The sequence below is a fragment of the Chroicocephalus ridibundus genome, chromosome 4 (assembly GCF_963924245.1).
Source record: "Chroicocephalus ridibundus chromosome 4, bChrRid1.1, whole genome shotgun sequence".
Taxonomy (NCBI): Eukaryota; Metazoa; Chordata; class Aves; order Charadriiformes; family Laridae; genus Chroicocephalus; species Chroicocephalus ridibundus.
Window position 1 is genome coordinate 93,245,297 of NC_086287.1, and position 21,078 is coordinate 93,266,374.

The 21,078-nt window shown below is 40.4% G+C and overlaps 1 protein-coding gene across 3 annotated transcripts in view; it reads left to right on the forward strand.

The window, feature by feature from the left end:
* BANP (BTG3 associated nuclear protein) overlaps positions 1-21,078 on the forward strand; it is a 153,665-nt gene that overhangs the window by 129,808 nt on the left and 2,779 nt on the right. For 2 of the 3 annotated variants that reach the window (XM_063334812.1, XM_063334813.1), the window contains one exon: positions 18,214-18,357. The exons of the other annotated variant lie outside the window; for it this stretch is intronic. In XM_063334812.1, the coding sequence (XP_063190882.1) occupies positions 18,214-18,357 (144 nt within the window). The remainder of the gene's footprint in view (positions 1-18,213; positions 18,358-21,078) is intronic. 3 annotated transcript variants of the gene reach the window in all.

Below are 21,078 nucleotides of genomic sequence, written 5' to 3' on the forward strand. Positions count from 1 at the left end.
TTTCCCTCTGCCCTAATGCGTTAGAAATTCATTTATGGATGTCAGCAGCCGCGGCTATGTTTTACGGAGTGAGGTCTGTAATGGTTTAAAGTCGTGCCTCGCTCTCTATGGAGCTGGCTCCTGCTCTCAAAGGAGCTCTTTGTCAATAAAGCTGTACTGGGTCTAGGGCTGGCCTGTGGGGGTCTCTGTGTGGGTCTCTGAAAAGACCGCAGTACATGTCACTGGTGGTTTGGTTCAAAATGACAGTACGTTTTTACAGTGGTAGAAATTAGCACTGTAACAAATTTTGAACCTAGTGAAGAAATATCAAAGGTTGTCAAAGGTTCACATTATAGTATTCCAATTGTAAATGTTACTTATGACTAACCTTATCTCGCCAAAAAAGCTTGACTTTTTTTCCTTGAATTGTCTCTTGGCATTTTGGAACGTGTTAATACAATATTCAGCAAAAAAATGTGGTGTGAACCCAGCAATCCAGCAGGTCGCTAGCCGGAACAACGCTGGTATTTGCCACTGCTGTTCAGAAGCTGCACGGGATTTCGGAAGGGAGGAACAGTTGAAAAAGCTGCAAATCAGATGCAGCTCAAAGGGGCAAACCAGGAGCGGGTTTGTTTTGAAGTGACAAACTACAGCTGAATTCACCGTTTTGTTCAGGTCTGCTCGAGTAGTGTGGAGCAACAAAGTATGAAGTGTTGAGCCCTAATAATAAAAAAGTCGGGATTGGAGGCAGACGTAAGATCATCCCTGGCCAATGCAAAAGTTTGCTTCTCTAAAACTACCGGCGCGAAGGACTTGAGCGTGTTCTGCCCCCAGCGAATGCGCAGCACGAGCTGCCGCGTGTTCGCCATGGATAGCTCGCGCGCTCACGGTGGGACAAGATTTCATAGTCCTCTTCATCTCGTTATTTCCAGCTGTCTTATCTGGACACACAGGCAATTAATTTAACCCCCGATTGGTCACCTATAGGATGTTGTCGTCGTTATGAAAATGGCTAGAAATTTTCATTTTGAAGTTTAAATTTTTCACAAAGCAGACTCTCAAGCCTGTTAGAAAAGTTTCTCTGTTCAGTGTTTCCCTGCTAGATTCTGTCTACCATCATTTAAACTTTAAAATCTAATTATTTACTATTATTGCTCTTTTTAATAACACTGGCTAATCGTGCTCTGTGATGTACAGTGGTTTACTATTTATCTCAAATGCTAGGATGGATAATTACTAAAGATTTTTTAATCTGACTGTGGTTGAAAGGGGAAGAAAATTTTAAATTAATCTTTTTCAATGCCATTTGGTTACTTATCTCCTCCGTGGCTCGTTTACTATATAATGGGTTTCTTTGTGCTCGGTGTGATCTAATTTCGAAGTTATACATGCGGGAAAATGCAGTACGCACGTTGGTGGGTAAATAAAAGCAAAGTATCAGAGAGAATACTCAGTAACTGCACCCTCGAGGAGTCTGTTTTACCCCTTTCTTCTTTCCTGTGCTTTTATCTTTCTGCTGTGGCAAATGCTTAAGTAGCATTTGCTACCCCCTTCCCCCCCTTCTCCCCAGAAAGTTTCTGTAAGTGTGAAACTGGGGTTTAATGGAGACGGTGAAATAACTTTTGTGGTTTGCAGTTTGGAGTCCCTGCACTTTGATTACAGCAAGATACAACCGAAGATTTTTCTAGAGGAAAACGTTGGTACCAGGCGGAGAAAGGTTTCTGAGAACGCTTTGGTGTTCAGATGTTAAATGTGAGAGGAAACATTTCCAGAATTCCCATATTAACTGTGAATTCAGAGCCCGGGTCTGCCAGTGTTACTCAGCTGGAGCAATTTCGTAAGCGTGAGCATTCCCCCTGGTTGGTGCGCTGCAGCGAGGTCATTCAGGGTGTCTGTCTTAATGACCTTGTTTTGCTGAAGTCTAACGTCGAATTTTTCGGAAAAAAAGTAGCATGTTCTGTATTAGATATTTAAAAAAAAAAAGCTTTTTATGAGCATATGCTATACGGAATCTTATATTAATAGCATCTTGGCATTTTACATTCCCAAGGCAGTCTCAGAAACCACGCGAGGGCTGCAAATCTGGTTTGTAAGTACTGTAATTTTTATCAGGACCAGATTTGATCAAGTCCAAATTTTATTTTATTTTATTTTTTTAAATAAAATGCTGAATCCATTTTAAGCCTTTATGCATCTCTGTAAGAACAGCCAGTCATAGAGAGTCAGACTCAGACTGCAGGATATAAAGTTATTGCGTGAATACAGATATAAGTCAAAATAATTCATGCGTTAATGGGCTGGAAGAAGGACTAACTTTTACTGACACTTCTTTAAACTCCTGTAGTAACATTTGACGAATTGCTTCCAAAGTGAGCTCGCTGGGGTCCTTGCTTCATGCTTACCTCTTAGCAGCCTTCAGGATAACGTTGTCAGGTTGTCACTTTTATTGCTGCGCGGTTTAGATTTATGTTTTGGCCATCAAAGTTGCCAAAAGAAGATGATTTTATGTACAAGAGTGTTCTGTAGATTCAGCTTTCTTTCTTCAGCAGTTTCCTCCGTGCACTCCAATAGCCTTAGTTTCCTAAGAATTACAATTTTTGTTACCAGACATTTGTATTTCCCACGGACCGGAGAGAAGAAAGTTGGTCAGGGAAAAGATTGTCGGCAGCCCCGGGAACATTCCTGCAACATGCTAGTGTTAGACGCTTTGATAATTCCTTTCTTATGTTAGGAGAAAACCACATTTTAAATGCCTTTGCTTTAAAAACTTGTGTTTTGATTGTAGAAATAAGTAATTTTAACCTTTTAAAAGCAAGATTTTATGCCGCTCTGGTGAGCTTTAGTTCTAGTTTCCAGTTGTGCGGCCACACACGTGCACGGTGCCTGGTTTGGGGTGCGATTCGCCCCCCCTCCACCCCCCTTCCCCCTCCATTGATACAAGCTTTTCGGTATGTGGGTTAGAACATTAGTCAAGTTGAACTTAATGCATACAAATATTACCGAACAAAAATATGTGCTTCTTGCATTTATTTTAGGTTATATGCTAGTTTTACATTATCCCAGCTGGGTATTAAACGGAGCTACAGAACTGGCAATATGTTGGGGAAAACCAGATGTGTACTCGAAGAAAACAATAGTTTTGGGTCCAGAGCTTTCATTGAAGCCTGCTGCAAATTCACACTCCATGTTCCTCTCCCTTTTCTCACAAAAAAAAAAAAAAAAAAAAAAAATTGAGAGTTGTTCAAAAATGCTTTTTAAAAAAATCCAAGTGATGATCGGAAAGTTTTAACATGTATGCAAATGCTATCTGGATATGGCTTCAGAAAGTGAAGACCTTTGGCTGGCCTGGAGGCTCAGCTGGTAGCAAAATACATCGCCGTATGGGAGACCCTGATTTAAGTTCAACCACAGGCCATTAGTGTCTGGAAGCTCCTCATAGGTGAAACGTTGAGCTCTACAGCAAAGCAGCAGAGGGTTCCGAGACAGTGTTACTGAGGGGCGGTTCCTGTAATTACATCCCAAAGTAATTGTCTGCCATGGATTTCACTGGAGTGGGAAAGGAACACAAATGGTAAACAAATGGGCGAATAAATGACAGCGCACGCAGATAAGTGCACAAAACCTTGGAGAACCACCGAGAGCTGTGCTCTTGGAGGGTGAAATCGCCCTGACAATAGACATATGGTTGAAGTTCGATTCACAGGGGAGAACAGGCACTCAGCCACTGTGCCAGTTGTTTTCCTCCCCCCCAAAAAAGAGATTTTACTGATTTATAGCAGAACAGGGTGTATGTGTTACCTAATGTGTTTAGAATGACTTGATACCGTTTTCTAAGCACCGCAGGAAGTGAAGTGGATAAACAATCACTTCTTATTCTTCTGTGTTCAAAACTGAAAGAGCAGAGTTTTGGTTATCATCTGCAATACTAGTTTCTCTGAAAACGCTTTCCCATGGAAGCAAACTTGTAGAACTTCCTGCCATAGGCTAATGCACGCAAGCAAAAAAAATAGATTTTTGAAAATCACTACCAGAAAAATGATTTGACTTGTGTTCTCAATGTGGCATGTAACTAGCGATTCACATTTTTAAGAACTTGTATAATTCTTAAATGCCAGGTCACTGGCTCCAACTTAAGAAAAATAATTAAAGGAGGAAATTAATTTGGTGACCAGGAATTCATTTGCAAAATCGGGACAGTATCATCTGCAGTACCATAACATGTAGTGCACGACTTAGTCAAACAAAGTGACGCTCTGTTAGGATTCATTTTCATTTTATGACTTTAAATTAGAAAAAGCATGTTTGCATCATTGCAAAGGGAAAGAAGTACCAGTTCCCAAGCTCTTCTCCAGGGTATTAGAAACATTTGTCCGCTTCGTGCATTGACTGAGGGGAACGCGCCTGTGGGGTCCGGGTACTGAGCGGGCTCCCGATGGAGGAGCTGGGTAGAAACGATACGGCTTCAGGTGGAGAGAAGCGTATATAACCGATGTCTTATCTCGGAACTGTGATGGAAATCAGAGGGTGGTGATTTGTGTTAGTCTAACGTTATTAAATTTGTCAAAAAGAGGATACTTTTAAAAATGACAGCGGATATATGTAAGAGTATCCAATTTAATGAAAGAAATCAATCATTATTCCTAATTGCATTTGTTTGAGAACTATTGTCTGAAAATGTGTTTGACACGAAACATAAGATTTTCTGAGTTGGAACATGATATATGGCTTATAATATACATTACATCTGCTTTCAGTTTTGGTCATCGTTGGAACACACCGAGCGGTTTACAGCGACACTATCTTTTTCCGTGCGAATAATTTAAATGGAGTAGATAAAGTTGCTATTATTTTGGATTCTTTTTACATGAACTTTACTAGTAGATAAAAGCCAAGATTAGAGATACAGTTGGGTGTTTTAATTCTCGTCCTACAGATATCCTGTAATCTTTTATATGGGTATTTTGAGAAGTCAGGTGTTCTTGCCATACGTTTTTCATTCTAAAACCCAGCCATTTCATAGGTTTATTTCTGTATTAAATTCTGGAGTACCTCTTCCCTTACAAATGCATATACCCGACTATAATACGAATTGTACTCCTTGGGTTTGTGTTTCTTCCAGCTGTCTGTCGTTCCTGTCTATTTCGAGATTTGGGTGGAAAAGCAAAACCAAAGACAGCCGACACTTTCACTTTCTGGATTCCTGTCCTATCTATGCAAACCAGAGAGCATCTTCCCTTTGGGCTTGGCGTTGTTAAAGGGAAAACCCCAGCTGTTTAAACCTTTGCTCTTTACTTTCTGTCCAGTTTACACTTTTTCTCGTCCTCCTTGGGAATTTTTCTTGAACTATGTCTACAGTGTTATTTTTTGTGCAAGTTTCTGTAAGGAACTTATTAACGTAATTCAGGTAATTCTCAGGAGCGCTGCGTTCTTATTTAAGTATTCTTTAATTGACAAGTACTGGCTTATAACTTTCTTCAACTGCTGATTTATCGTTCAGGCACAGTTAGTTAACTCCTCACTGTGATGGTTCTACCATTTTTCTTCTGCTTTTCTTTCGGGGCCATTATGTACTTCTGATAGTAATGGATATAAATTGAGCTGATTACATCATTTCATAATTAAAGCGCAGGAGGTAGTATATTAATTTTCTTTTCCTTAGGACTTTTCCTGACCACTGCAACACTAGAACTTTTCTGTTCCTCTGTGTATAAAAGGCTCATGCCGTTGTCGCATGTGCTTTTTTTTCCCATCCGTATTTCTCCAACTTAATAGGATCCTGCCGTGTACAGTAGGAACAGTGTTTTGTTGCCCTAGCAACAAGAGCCAAACTTTCAGATGTTCTTTTGCTAGTATTTTATAAAAAAAAAATCAAAAAATCACTGCCAGGTATGATGTAAACATTTGCAGTTCCCCCCAAATGTCTTTTCTTTCTGGAATCAAAGTAAAATCACCGTTCCGAGGGGCAACTGATAAATTGTTTTAGACGTTTTTAAGCAAAATAACAGATGTGGGTGATTCTGGTAGATCCTCGGTGATCTGGTCTTACTATTTTTAAGTGGCATATTTACTACTAGCCTCATCGGAGGAGATGTACCCTCTCATCAGCACTAAGAGACCCAATTCTTGTTTTAAGTTATTTACGCAAGGATTGAATGCTATTTCTGCTGAAATTGCCTGAAGACTTTAGCAGAATTTCACAGTGAATGCTGAAAGTACTTCTGCATTTATCTTGACCTTTTGTTTTAAGTATAACTAATCCCACCAGGAATTTGAGACTGCAGGATGGGGACCAGCACGGTGACATTTAAAGCCGTGTTTACGCTTATTAGACTGGCAGGGACTTGTCACATAAAACCGTAAAGGAAGCCAGTCCTTAAGGACTGAGTTATCCTCTCCCTCTTGGCTGGGTTATGTCACAACAAAAAATTTCCCACCAGCCAGATGCTGTGTGAGTCACCATTTATTATTCACTTGACTAACCTTTATCAGTGCTGGTCGGTCGGAGGGAGTCTGGGTCACTCTGGTATGACTTGTTTCTTGAGCTTTCGCACTCGGCAGCTACAGCTTAGTAAGATTTCTTTGACACGGTAGTATTTTTCTCTGAACTATGCAGCCATTTCTTAATAGCACTCAGTTGTACATTGAATAAAACCCAAAAATAACATTCTGTTGGAAAAAAAACATTTAAGCCAAAGGCTTCGTTAGTATTGCTCAAAATAGTGAATTATCGTAGAAAGATTTAATTGTCTGCTCTTGAAAAACCTTTCTTCTGGAAGTAGCTCCATCAGTTTTATTGTACTTATTGCTAGCAGTAAGCTGTTCCATCACAAAATGTTGCAACTGCCTAGATTTGAATAATCTTTACCGTTCTTAGATTGAATTAACTCAAAAGATTTTGCAAGCTGTAACAGAATGTCGATGGCTGAGCTGAGCTGAAATGCTTAGTTATATATTTCAGTCTTTTCTTCTTTCTTGCCAAGGGGGGATTGGGGTGTGCGAAATAATTTTTGCAGGGTTGATTACGTGGCAGTCACATCTCCATATGTGTGCATGTAGCTCGTATGACGTCAAACGTTGGTTCACCGGAAAAGCGATACAGAAAAGAGATGGATTAACCAGAACCTTACCTTCAGAGAACGGGGGCACAAAACGCCGAACTGCCTCATTTAGGGGAACTGTGGATCAAACCAGCTTTGGCGTTAACAGCCGAAATTAAACTTTAGGTCACGGGTTGGGAGGGGCAACATCTGAGAAGAGCTGTCATTGACCACAGGGTTGTTTTGAGAAGGTTCCCTCGGTCAGTGATTTACTAAGAGCATCTTCATACAAAAGATGAGTCAGACGTATGATACAGATTTCCTTACAAGCCTCGTACTTCCAAATCGCATCTTTAATTTGTTACAGTGAATTTCGATGAGGTAACTCTTCTTTCTGTAACCAAGTAATTTTTACTGAAATTACATCTGCAGCTGAAGTGCCAATTAATTATAATTAAGTTTTGCACGTGGGCTCATTTCAAGTGTATTTTCAGTGAAAGTCTGTGGGTTTTCTGGGTGTATTTTACATCATTTTATAGGACCTGAGCCCATCTCTACTTTAAGTCAAAGGAAGGACGCCACTTGGCTTCCATGGGATGTGACCCCAAAACATCTTGAGACAATACCTCTTTGCTTTGCCATCCGTTGGTGCTGGCAGATACATTTCTGTCTGTCTCCCTGTGATACTGACTCAAAATAAAATACTGCTGATGGAAACGGGGACTACTCACATCTAGGATTTCATATAATCTCATTGTATTTAGATCACACGGTACAAAGCTTGATTTAGGCTTTTATTTCTTAGTAATTAACTCCACATCTCTTTCAGCCAGCGTTAACAGTTCACAGATAAACTTTTAATTACACTGATTACCCTTTTGTGTTCAACACCAGCCGCGTCTCAAAGGAGCTGTGAGCCTGTTGAGGGACCCCCAGCTTGCCGCGGGGGCGTCGACCCGCTGAGAGCGTGGGATACTTCTAACAACTGCACCTTTGTCTTTAGGTGTTCACTTCAATTTAGGCTGGATGCACGTAACCTGGAGACAGATCGTCAGCCTCATGGGTTTTCTGTGCATCAGGTGTTTTTAAATCATGTATACAGGGGAAAAAAAAGGGCCACATTGCTTACTCCAGTTGGAAGGTGCTTAGGAAAGGGTCAGAGGGACAGTGATGGTATGAGCAGGTGTTTCTTTAAAAAAAAGTCAACACGAACTGTGTTAATTTGGTCTTTTTCTGCCCCTTATGTTTCTCCAGTTTATTTACCAAATGAGACGTGAACACTTTCCGAAGAGCTCAGAATATTTATTTGTAAATTTATTTAAAAAAAAAAAAAAAAACAAACTTGTAGAGGGAATGTTAATAAAGATCATGAACCTCTGCCATGCTTTCCCTTCCAAAACTTCACGCAGTTCTGTACATCTCAGTGTTCTTTGCTCAGGGCTCATTACAACATTTGACTGACGGCGGCTGCTCTCCATAAAACCGTAGTCCTGGCAAGTCTCGGTGGCTTTACTGAGCGGAGTCAGTCTTCAGAGGCAGAGCCTTGCTCCTGGGGCTCGCTGAGCCTTGCTTTGCTTGGGGATCACCGAAACGGAGATGTAGGAAGCAAGGTGGAGTGTTATGAACGGGCTTTTGAAGATGCAGATGGTTTAAATACACTAAGCCACAATTTGCTGTCACTTATCGAGCTCAATCCAACCGCGGTAGCCGGAAAGATGGACATTTTTGTGAAGTTTGTTTAAGTAACCGCAATAGCCGTAGTTTGTGTTCATGCCTTTCTCCAAGTTTTGTACGGGCGCGTTAAGGGAATCTCAGAGTAGACATTACTGAGTAGATCTGTGCTGTGGTGTATACTCAAAGTAAAAGCAGATGAGATGGTTTATTATTTGTTATGCAAAGAAATAATGCCGCTGATAAAAATGTACTCTGGAATTATTCTTTTCCTTTTTCCACACTTGGTAGAGCTGCAATTAGTTTCACTTTTCATGCCTTTTAGTTCGGGGAATTTAAAGGAGGTGCTCTCAGTTATATGACTCTGTAGGGGTGTTAGTTAATGAAGTTTTGACAGATTTAAGGTCACATTTTGCACGGTTCAATTCAGCACACTTAGAAATACACAGCAGGGAGAGTTCCTCTCTCTGTGAACTGCTAAATATTAGACTTTTATATATGCTGAATTTATTTTTGTATTGGCACATTTTATGTAGGAAATAAATAGCAAATTTAGGTACAGGTTGTTGCTGGAGTAAGGAATGACTCTAAGTAAAGCTTTATGGACTAAATCTTAACTTCAGAATGATAAGCTAATCTTTAAGAGCAGTGGATCCTTTTTATACTGTTTCCGGTTACCTCACATCAAACGTACTTCTATTTTCAAAGAAACATATTGGGACGTTAATGGGAATATATTACCTTAATGTTACAAGGCTCTTTGAGTGTCATTTTCTGCAGACCCCTTATCTTACAACACTGCAATATTTGAGGACAGGTGAGTGGAGAAATTTGATTTTGAGTGATGGAAACTGCCAGGAGGATGCGTGATTTGGGGACTCTGACTTTGGTAGGTGCTAATTAGCACTGGGTCTCTCAGAACCCCTGGGGTCTTTTCCCTTTTCTTCTCTGCACAGCCCAGTCCGTACCCGGTATCTTGCTTAAGTGGAAAAGGGACATCGTAGCCGAATCTTTTGTTTGGCATCGGCTGTCTGGGCACGGCCATTATGAGGAGTGAGGTTTTAATTCAATAAATATGCCCTGTTTAGAGGAAGTGTTTAGAAGGTAATTAGTAAAGAATGAGTATGTGTTAGTATACTTAATGTGAATCAGTGTTGCGTTATTAAAAATGGGCTTGTTTTTGTGAGCTTGATTGGCAGTATACTTATTTGCTTTATATTTCCAACGTGCTGTTCCCATCGTTTGAAAATGTAGCCCTATAGCAAATGATTGAAACGACTGTTAAATTTATTCAAAAGAATTTAGTTGATATATTACAAAAAGTAATTTTAAGCCTTCCAATTTCTATTTTCTGGTGTTTTCCCACAAATATCTTTGAGTAATGCTATTCAGTATTTTAATCAAAGATATGAAAGAAAATGAATAATTAGTGATACGTAAATGGCAGTGTAATTAAATGCCAAGTAAAGAAAGTTAACAGGTCATTTTTACACTCTGACCTAGATTACCAGATATGATTGACGCAGCCTGCCTTTTAATAAAGCTAGATGCAAAGTAACGTATTCTTCTAAGAACAAATATTCCAGAATTATTTTTTTTATACTGGTGAACGTTCGGTGGCCTGCCTGGCAGGATGAGATACAGTCTTTCACCTCCCAAAGCTATTCCTGCAGGGAGCAATGAGAAGACGTAGAAGACGGGGCAGTGTGGTAGATGTCCCATGCTGTTCTGTCCATTGTATTATTTAAAATAAAGATGGGATGGCCTCTAAACGGGATGTTATACTTCAACAAGCAGCTGTAGTTTTCGTGTAAATTGCTTTGTGTGAGGGTCTTTAATTTATGCCGTGTTTAAGACAAACTAGACAATGATCAGCCCTTTGTAACAGTAACCTATTAAAAACCTGTGAATTTCTGGAAACTCTCTGGTGGCTGGATATGAAACGCATTACTGGAGTACACATTACGGCCTAGAGGTTTTTTTTCTCTTGTGGTGATGCCGGTAATAATGCAATGATAATCAGAACAAGTTCAGCTTGAAAATTAAGCCGTTAATATATGTAATTATGTTGGGAAAAAAAACATGAATAGTATATATTTTGGCTTTTTCCTGTACTTTAGTGTGATTTTAGTAGTTTGAAGTTGGACATACAGCAGCCATCAAAGTGCATCTTACAAAGAGGAGAGGCCTCGTATTTTGGAGCCTTCTGCCTAAAAAAGGGTTGCCAATAAATGATCTAAAGGACGGGTTACATCTTCCATGTGCTTACTCGTACCCCTGTGTGCTTCTCCTCGCTAGTTACTGAGAGAGAAAAGCTGCAGATATTCCCTGTGAGCTCTCTGTCTTCCTTATCTTTTTGGAAGAGGAACTTCCAGTCTTTTATTGCTGTTATTATTTTGAAAAGTTTGGAAGATAAAACTTAGCCCTTAAAACTGTCTTGTAATTCTATCAAAATACTTATTGTTTAATTTTAAGTACGGCGTAGAAAGTATGCAGCAATATGTAGTGGTCCTTGGTCCGTCTTGTTAGCTGTGTATTTGTTCTGGCGGAATGTAGATTTATTTCTCCGGAAAGATAACACATCATCGGGCTATGTGCATTCTTACTTCATATACATATGGGATAGATAAACACAGTGCAAGGGTTACGGTGGTTTTCAATGAATGCTGCTTGACCTTAGCATGAAGAGGACTCCTTCTTTGAGAACAGTTGGGTCACTCTGTCCTTTGCTGCCACTCCTTTTTGTCACGTTAATACTTTCATTTTCTTGGAACTGGACTGTAAAATCACCAAAAGAACTTTGTATCAGCCACTGTTGGGCACAAGCGTCTCAGTACACTTGACCTTGGTTAAATTGAACCGGTGGCTGAAAGAGGAAAGAGTATAAAGTAGGTCGTGTATTGACTTTCCTTTCCTTTAGTATCTTCTGTACTGGACTTGTTTCCTAGTGTTGGGTCTTGCTCTGCTTCATCAGGTGAAATTGGGAACTACAACAGACAATCTTATAGAAGAAAATCTTGGCTTTCTTTGTACAGCTCCATTCCTTCGGTATTCTGCATTGCCTGTTCCAGATTCCTTAGTAAATGCCAAGGTGATGAAGACCTGGATTAGTCTAGTCCTCTGGTGTTTTCAAGGAATTCATTAATTTCTCATGCTAAAAAGTTTTGAGTTCTGCACCTAAACTAGAGTCTAGTTGCCCCAGTGAACTCATCTGTAAGCATGTAAATAAATGTTTTATTGGCACTAAATACAGTGGATGTTTTTAGTTTTAAGGCTCCGTGAAGAAAACTTTAAGACTGAAAAGAGTCAGCTAGTGGGAATTACCTTATTTAAGTGACCGTGTTTATCAGCAAAGCTTCTTATCATTTGAAGGAGCTGTGTTTGCTGTTTGAAGGTATTCATGTGGTTTTGCCAGCAATGATGAATGGCAGTGTAGGAGGATGATAGGCAGGTATTGTCTTACTAGGAACCATCTAAACTTGTACCATCCTTACACTTTTGGGCCCAAACTGTCCTTTTGGGTTTTTATCAATGTTTTAGCTAGGGCATGTCTCTGAGAGCTTTCCTTTTTCCTACGCACAACTCATTTCTTTCGTGCCACATTTGCTGAAATGGTTGCTTGCTGGTTATAAGTGTTACAGGATTTTCAGATGTGAGCCTTCTATAAACAACCACTCTTTCAGTGATTCAAAACCTCGTTTTTTTTAAAGAAACGTCATCTTTTATTGCATTCCTGCAGTAGAAATGGGAAGAAATGATGGAAAAAAGACACCAAAATCCCAATGTGTCTTGGTTTTGAGCTTTTTATAGGTAGGCAAACATATGTGCTTGCCTAGATTAATAAAAAAGCTCACAACAACAGTAGCACAAATGTGTTTTAGAAGGCTCAATCTGGCAAGGGCCAGACTGAGGAATGGGTTTTTTTGGTAAATAAACTTTAGCTATCCCAAAACAGTTACCTATTTTTGAAGACTGGGGTCTAGAGAAAAGTTTTAAGTTATGGTCTTCTAGAAGAATAATTCTCAGTGATAAGTAAAATCAGCAGAGGATGTGATATGAATTGAACCGTGGTTGGAAAGTATGCTTGAATAATTTTGGAAGAAACTGAGGGAAAACCTATTACATTTTACTCTTTTTCAAAAAATTTTATTTCCTGCCCTGGCAGTTGAACGTTAAATGGGAACTATTAGTTATGGGCTAAAATAGTCTTTAAATGGAAAGGAAGGGAGCAGAGAAAGTAGCTGGTTTTCATTATTAATACTAATTTTATTATTACATTTTATATGACAAGCATCTTGCTGAAGAAGAGAGAAAAAACAGAAATCCAGGACCTTCAGGCTCAATAGCTTGCATGTCCCAAATCATGAAGACTTTGAAGAGAGAATGATAGAGGAAAAAAGGTGGAGAGAGGAGGGAAAAAAGACAAACCAAAGAGAAAGGCAGAGATTTGGGTCAGTGGGGTACCACTGCGAGGGGCTGTGCTTCTGCTACGCTTCTAATGGGGAAGCCTGGGATTGTGTTAGTGATGCTGTAGGGAGGGATAGAGGATGTGCGTATGGGCACAGTGTGCTTTGAGTTGGGTAGGAGGGAGCTGCCTGTCCCTCAGCTCATTTTATCAAATCTGTCAGCTCTTGTATCTCATTGAAAGCCTGTAGAGCTTTCGGGAAAATATAAACGTTAGGTCAGAGAGACTGTGGTTCTGTATTCACGAACAATGCCAAGAGTTCACACTTCATTTTAAAGATCCGAACAAAATACTTTTCCTTCTGGTATTTCTAGGACCATTTAAAATCAAAACTAATGGAAATGCATTTATATTTCTTTCTGAAGGTGTTAGGGAACACTTTCTTATTCTGAAAGGTGACGGGAATAGTGAAAGAAGGGGCTCTTTCATGCTTGCTTTTTAATTTAGGCAAGTTGCCTTCACCAGGGTCACCGTGCAATGTGGCAGTCTTTGAGGCAACAAGGTTTGGGACACGAAGGCTTGCAGAGCTCGGGCTCGGTCACAAAATGTGCTTGAGAGCACTGGTAGCTTTGAAGCATGCTCAAAAACATACATCCTCAAACCTATCCTCAAACAGCTTACAGACATTTCCTAAAGTATTCTGTTTTTTCTTGATAAATATACTTCACTAGGTTTTCTATTTGGGGAAAAGCCTGTGTCCGTGGTTGTAGCTGCAAGCTAAAAGGAGAGAAGAATTTAGCGAGCTGCTGTGTTCCAGCTGTGAGATTGCTTATTCTTGCAGTGGAAATAATTGTGCAATGTAAAGCGCGCGCTCTGGCTCCCCGAGAGCTAAAGATCTTGTCACTGTCAAGGCAATTTTTTACCGCTGACAGCAAGCAATAATAGATGACCAAACGCGCTTTTTCTAAATACTTCACCGAATTGTTTAAGAAAAACCATTTTTTGGTCTGCTTGTTAATTTTAAAGGCACTCTTCTTTAGGACCATTTTCAGCCGTGACTCGAACTCTCACTAGCCCGAGAGATAGCTCGAGCGACGTTCCGTGTCAGGTGCTTCCGTGCGTTTGTGCCTAAGGCAAGGGTGACTTCAAGCTTCTTGTTCCGTGTGTGTGTTTAGAGCATGAGTTAATCAGTTCTGTTAGAAGTGAAGTTTATTATTTTTCAGTTTAATCATATTCTGTGACCTGGTTTGGACCCGTAAGGCAGGGTGTTAGAGAAGCCCAGTGGAATTGGGAAGAGAAGTTCATTTTCAGGGTGGATTGTTTATTTTTTTTGGTACAATTCCTTTATGTTAAGGTCAAGGGCAGGTAAGAATTACAAAGTTAAAGTGTTGGTTTGGAAGTCGTGAGCAGCCAAAGAAAAGCCCTATACCTGCACCTGCCCCGTTTGCAATGGACTCTGCTACCCAGCTCCGCCACGAATCCCGTCTTACTTAAAGCTGTTGGTCCCTTTATGTTTGTAATTTTCGCAGCCTTGCTATAGTTTCATATAAAACTTCTGACGCATAAGAACAAAACAAAACTATTAGGCGAGGCTGATTGAAGTTATAGGGCTGAAGTTAAATCCTGTTTTTATCTGGAGAAGCATGGTCATACTGATTTAGAGGGTCTGTTCAATCCAGTCTTTGGGCTCTGTCCTTCGTTATGTTTGTTCATGTCGCTCCGTCTTTCTGTCAACATGTGTTTTGACATAAGTTTCTCCCTTAGGACCTTTCTCCCCTATGTTAAAGGAAATGGGCATACCTGTTTTTATAAGGCACGGTGAATACTGTGGAAGGAAAAGGTTTTGCAAGTGCAAGCAGAATCTGAGGACCATAACCAAAGTTGCCAATCTATTTGCCGAAGTTGAGCTTTTCCTAAACAAAATACTTATCGATACTGCTGTTTTTGAGAAGTAGAAAGGGTGACGTCAGTCATAGTTCTTCAGCATAACAAAGTTTTAGCATGTTTTTTAAGTTAAGACAGAAATTTAATAAATTTATTTTAATCTCCAGTAGAGAAAATGTAATTTATTGCTGTTTTTAATGTCGTTTCGGTTGGATACTCCTATCTGGAGACACTTGAGAGTCTCGACAAATTACGTTACCTTATGAATACAGCGTGGTTAGTTAAGTGATATCTTTAGTATGCTGCAGGTCATCGTGGTGTCGCGTGTGACAGAGGTGATCAGACACAGGGAGTGGGATCAAGTGTTCCAGGCTGAGCCTCAGATTGCGTTGATCCTCTCTCTGGCTCAGCAGATGAAACACGAGGTACTGGGGCACGGAGACTACAGAAACAGCTGTATTTCCAAATCTCTGTTAAAAAAAAAAAAAAAAAAAAAAAAAAAGAGGGTGGGGGGGTAAAGATGGCAATTCTCCCCTTCTGCTCTCATCCACTTGTATCTTCATTGACGAAGCTGTACCATAATTCAAACAGAAACCGCAGAGTAGTAATTTTGTTTAGAGTGCTGTCTGTCAACAGGTATGAAAAAGAGTTTATTGCTTATTCCTTCGTTTAAAATTCAGTCAGGTTAATTCATATGGGATCTTTTCCCAGTTCTTGCTTTTATTCTCATTTGTTCGGTCACAGGTTATGCCACAGTAACAAGCTAGGCAGCATTTAAAGAAATCAAAGACAGGTATTTCTGTTAGCATGTGCTAGGTGGAGAAACATTAAGAAATCTTTTTCAGGATTTGATTGTTTTGCTTTTAGTTTTCCAAGTCCAGACTGATTTATTTATTTATTTATCCGTCCTTTCGGTGTTAGTAGTGTGTCTTCAGTAGTTGATTTGGTTATGTGAATCAAGCACTGAAAGCTCTTCAGAGTGTTTCAGTGCTGTGTTCTTCCCAGCGTATCCTACGCTGCTCCGGTGCTGTTTCCTCCTTCAGTGTTTCCTAAAAGCAAGATCAGGTTTCTAAGTCTGATGTATTGTAGCTGTAGGGAAAAATACAAAGATGACAATTGCTGGAGATGTGCATGTATGATAAATATATCAGTGCGACATTCAATTTAGAGCCAGTCACCTGGTTTGCAAAACCCAAGTAGTTTGGTGTAACGCTGGTGGAAATGAGTCTGTCCTGCATGGCCACGCACCGTCCGCTAGTGAATGGTGCAGCCCGTACTCCTTGGGACCTGCACAAACAGGACATGACAAAGAAGAGAAAACTATACTAATTGTGACTTTTATAATGTTTGATATCGTATCTCTCCAATTTATCAATCTGTTTTTTCCAAACTATAGAACTGGAAACGGAGCACTGTGGATGTAGCTGTCGCTGCTGTAGTCTTGAACTGGGATTAGAACATGTTTAAATTTAACTGAGTTGGTTTTATTCTGGCTAGTTGGGGGATTGGAGCAGCAGCAATCAATCTGTGACCTTCTCAATGGAAATTCATAAATACCTGCGTTTGTCAGCCCCTCCTGACGATTTCATGTTGTCCGTTTTACCTCTATGAAAACTAGCTGAGCTTCATCATTACATCCTATAAAAGTGCTCCCTATTTCTTTGTGAATGAAGGCTTAATTACAAATCCAGCAGGAAGATGCAGTAGGAAAAGAACATAACCATTTGCGTGAAACCAAAAAGGAAAGTGTAATTCGACAGCAAAAAGTATTTTATGCAAATATTGCTGGGGTGGGGTTTTTTTGCAGGAAGCATGGTAAAGGTAGATCATCACTAGGAACCTAACAGGTTGGGTGTAAGATAACATATAACGGTTGTTTGGTCTTCTCCAGAGCGTGTGCTGTAAAAGGGAGTTCTTTGGAAGTGTGCCGGAAGGTGTGCAGTTGAGAACGCACCACGAAGCAGGGAAGCTGGTGCTGTTGAGAGTTTTAGGCTTCTTTGTCGTAAAGCAGTTTGTACGTGAGGATAACGGGCTTGTTCAGTTGCTTGCGGTCGTTCTGACGTTTGTAGTTCAGAAATAAATGAGACAAAATACATTTAAGACCTGCAGGTAATCAATAGGACAGCCTGTGATGTGGATCCGAGAGTATGTATTGTATAGTTCCAGAATAAATACCGTAGGATGAAAGAATTTTGCTTACTTCTGTAAAAACAAGCTGTAGCATCCTTTTGCAGTTTGATGCTGACCGTGTCCCAGAACACCCAAGATCCCTATAAACTCCTGACAACACCCCTGGAGGTCATTTAGGGAGGTCGCCTCTTTTTGCCTCCCACAGTCCTTAGAGAAATTCTGGTCTACCCACTCCTTCACGGCCACCCACCCGCAGATCAGCTGAGAAATCATACTTTAAGAATATTATTTTTGTTCTTTGTTCTCTTTCCTTGCTTTGAAAGATGTCTTTTGTTCCCTGCGGTTCAAATACCGTAGTTTAAAAATACATCATTCATGGCATATAGAAATTAAAACTGAATTTGTATATTTTAGCTGAATTTAAAAAAATGAGACTGGGGGCTTATCACTGGTTACATACATGTGTTTTATTCTGATTTGTGTTTCAAGAAGTAGGTTAAAATTAGTTTAATCACAAGAACGTTTTTAAGCGAGCACTTGTAGATGGATCAAGTGTTCTTTGTTTTTCGAAGTCTGTTAGGGCACCTGTAGTCTTCACCACTCAAAATGCAGATGTGTTTGGAGTAAGCATTAATTAGCAGTAATTCTTAAATCTACACCTTCATATACGATAGGAATATAAACATTACTGTAATAAAGTGTCACAAGTTGAATGCCTTTGGCTGTGAGAAGGAGTACCTTGGATCTGTGTCTGGTTTTGTAACTGTAAAAGCATTACTCAGTGATATTTTGTGTGCTATCGACATTACCACACTCTCAGTGTAACCTGCGCAGTGCATCCCACGTAGTCTTTGCGATGATCGTTAACAGAATTATGAATCTCCTGAGGCAGAATGCGGTGAGCATCTAGCGTGTGAATCTTTCCATATGGGTACCATCTCCTCTTGGAAACCCACACGGGTTAAAGCAACGGTTACCGATAGACAAGTTTTCTTGTGTTTCTCTTTAATGGTCTTCGGGTTTGCATCTGTTTTAAGTTAGGTGGTTCATAACGCACTTCGGATCGTGGTTGTTTACAAGCTGCTCTCCCCATTGCTTCCCCTGCAGGTGCTGCAGGGTGCTCAGCTGATAGCTGTTGCTTCTGCCGAGCCTGCCTCAGGGGGTGTTGATGGATCCCCGCTCCAGGGGAGTGATATCCAAGTCCAATATGTGCAGCTGACACCAGTGACAGACCACTCTGCGACTAATCAAGTATGTATATATATATTTATTTTTTTTGCCATTTGAATGTACTTAACTTGATTGAAACGCCTGTCAGATGATCTATATATCTATCCACAAATACTGCAATCCCAATGAGTTTACGATCCTGTTTCCAAGCTCTTAAAAAACCCAAAACATCTATAGTAAGAAACATCATTTTGTTAAAGGTATCATTTTTGTTAAAGGTCTTTGACTATCCCTGCTTCCATGTTCTTGCCCAGTGCCTCTAGAGAATAGTTATTTTGGTCATCATTGTTTTTCTGCATCCTTGAAGGCTGAGAGCCATGTTGAAGGACAGGGCAAAACACTTGCTTGGAATCTATCCAAAAAGTATTTTTCAGACTGAGGTTTCTCTTAAAAATGTTATTCCCTTTCTGACAGCGGTTTTCCAGTTGTTTTGATCAACAGCCTGGATTTCCCGCAGGAGTCGCAATGTTAGCAATTGTAAGTGAACATTTGATCCTCTCAGTTACGGTGGAGGAATTTTTTTTTTAATTTATTTTTTTTTTTATATCAGTTTGAACAGTCTTGTATCTGACTATAAAAAGTTTCTCATCAGCTTGAAGCTGTGACTGGTGACAACACGAGAATGCTGACTTAAAACAGTTGTCAGAATTTTTTCTGAAGATGGTTACACATTTAGACATCCTTCTGTGAACCCCACTTACTGTGCTGCTTTTCTAGAGAATGCCAAGTGGTTGCGAAAAATAAGCTGTTTCTTGCTAGCCAAAATATAATGGTATCTTTAGAAGCCAATATTAGACTGATACATACCGAGTCTCGTCGAGAATTCTGATCTGGCTACAAACATTTGGATACTGAGTCTCTTGAGGGAAGAAAAAGAAAATTGCATAAGAAATTAACAGAATCACGTCCAGACTTTGCGTGCACGAAACTCAAGTGCTTAATGCTTCTTCCTTGGGCAAGGCAACCTGCAGATCAGTTCGCTCTATGAAGTTAGAGCACATTCGTTATCCTGGTGGCGAGGAGGGCCTCAAACAAAACATGGAGCTGTGTCACATATAGCCGAAGTGCCGTCTGCGCTGGCTGGTGCAGGTGTGGAAGCCAGAGCTCTAAACTCTCTTAGTTGTCCCAGGCCACGCTGGCTCCCCACCTGGATGCTACAAAGTGCTTTTCAGAAAAATTATGCTCCCTGCCAAAAGGGATCGGCCTGGCACGTCAGTGTGCTGCGCTCTAAGAGTTCAGTCTAGTTTCCTGTGCGCTGATCTTCCTGCGTGGATGAGCCCTTAGTAGTCGTTTTTCCCTCTTTGCTAGATTTGTCTCTGCACTGGCCTGTTTTATTCCTAGTCACTTGTAATAGTGCACTCGACAGGAAGCGTTGCTGCGGGGATCGTGCCTGATGTTGTATAAATCCTCAAGTACTGCTGGTCCCATCCAGTTAATAAAGCACATACGCGTCAGGTAGTGAGAGGTGTCTCTCGTGCTGCTGTCTTCACTCCAGGCCTGGGAAATTCTCAAATTTACCTCCCGCGGACTTTCTCCTGGGTCTGTTCCTCGTGCCTGTCCTCCCTTCTCAGCTGCCACCTCTGACGGGCAGGAGGTTACGGAGCGCAATTATAAACCTCGGCATCCGTCGACCGCACGACGGGCAGCCACCAGAGGGGTTACTGTTCTCTTCAGGGACACTTTGCACCGTGTTAGGTTTTAATATTGTGGTTAACCGCAGAGATTTATACAAAGCCTGAAGAGAAGCAGAAAAGGAATGTGAAATAAGAAGAGTATGAAAGGAAAACCAGACAAGACTAAAAATAAGTTTGGCATAAATATTTCCTCAGTTTACACGAACTAAAAACTACGGATCTTTAATGAATTGGAGAAACCAACTTGGTCTTTGCCTTACTCTGAGTTATATGGATGGCCCAGTAGCTTTTTTGGCTAAAATTACGGAATAGCTCTACGCATCTTGGATCTCTTATCTGAAGGGAAAAGTCTTATCTGAAGGGAAGACCCTGTCGGTGAGGCCGCAGTGACGCTTTTTTCTGTTTTCATATGGTTCTTTGCCAAGGGTTCCGAGATGTTCTCAATGATTTTGAATCTATTTATCAATCAAAGCTTATAAAAGTGGAGTTTGTTATCGGCCTGGTTTCAAATTCCGTGTTTGAAACGCCACAACTGTGAATTTATTTAATGTCTGAAAACAAGACACCTGTTTTCTCACCTTTTTTCTTGAAAGCCATGCCTTTGGAGGCAATTGCACACGCAGAGCTGAAGGTAGGAGTGGGGCTGTTTGAAATGAATCCCCTCTGTGACTTCAGCTGAAGCAGACAGCAATACGCACTTCAACCTAGTATTTTCAGTGTATTTCTGCATGATTTTGTATTTGCAAATTAGCTGTAGACAGAAGTATTAACAGCTCAGATTCCGACAGTTTTGTAGCGATCCCGAACCATGCTTACAAACACAAACTATTAATCTATGTGCAGTGTTTCGCTGGCGTAAAATTGCAAACGCATGTATGGAGGGAGCCGTAGTTTGGAATCAGATGCGTTGTGAGGATTTTGGTTTCATTGGCTTGTTTTCAGGTCTCGACAGCATTCTTAGTTATAGCAGCTTGCAAAATTTAGAAATACAGGATGTGATGGTGGCGAAGAATATTTGGATTATTTCTGAGCTCAAATTCATACGCTGGTGGTAAAGTTTATTAGACTTGGAAAAAAAACATATTTCCAAATCTAAAGCGTGCTTCTC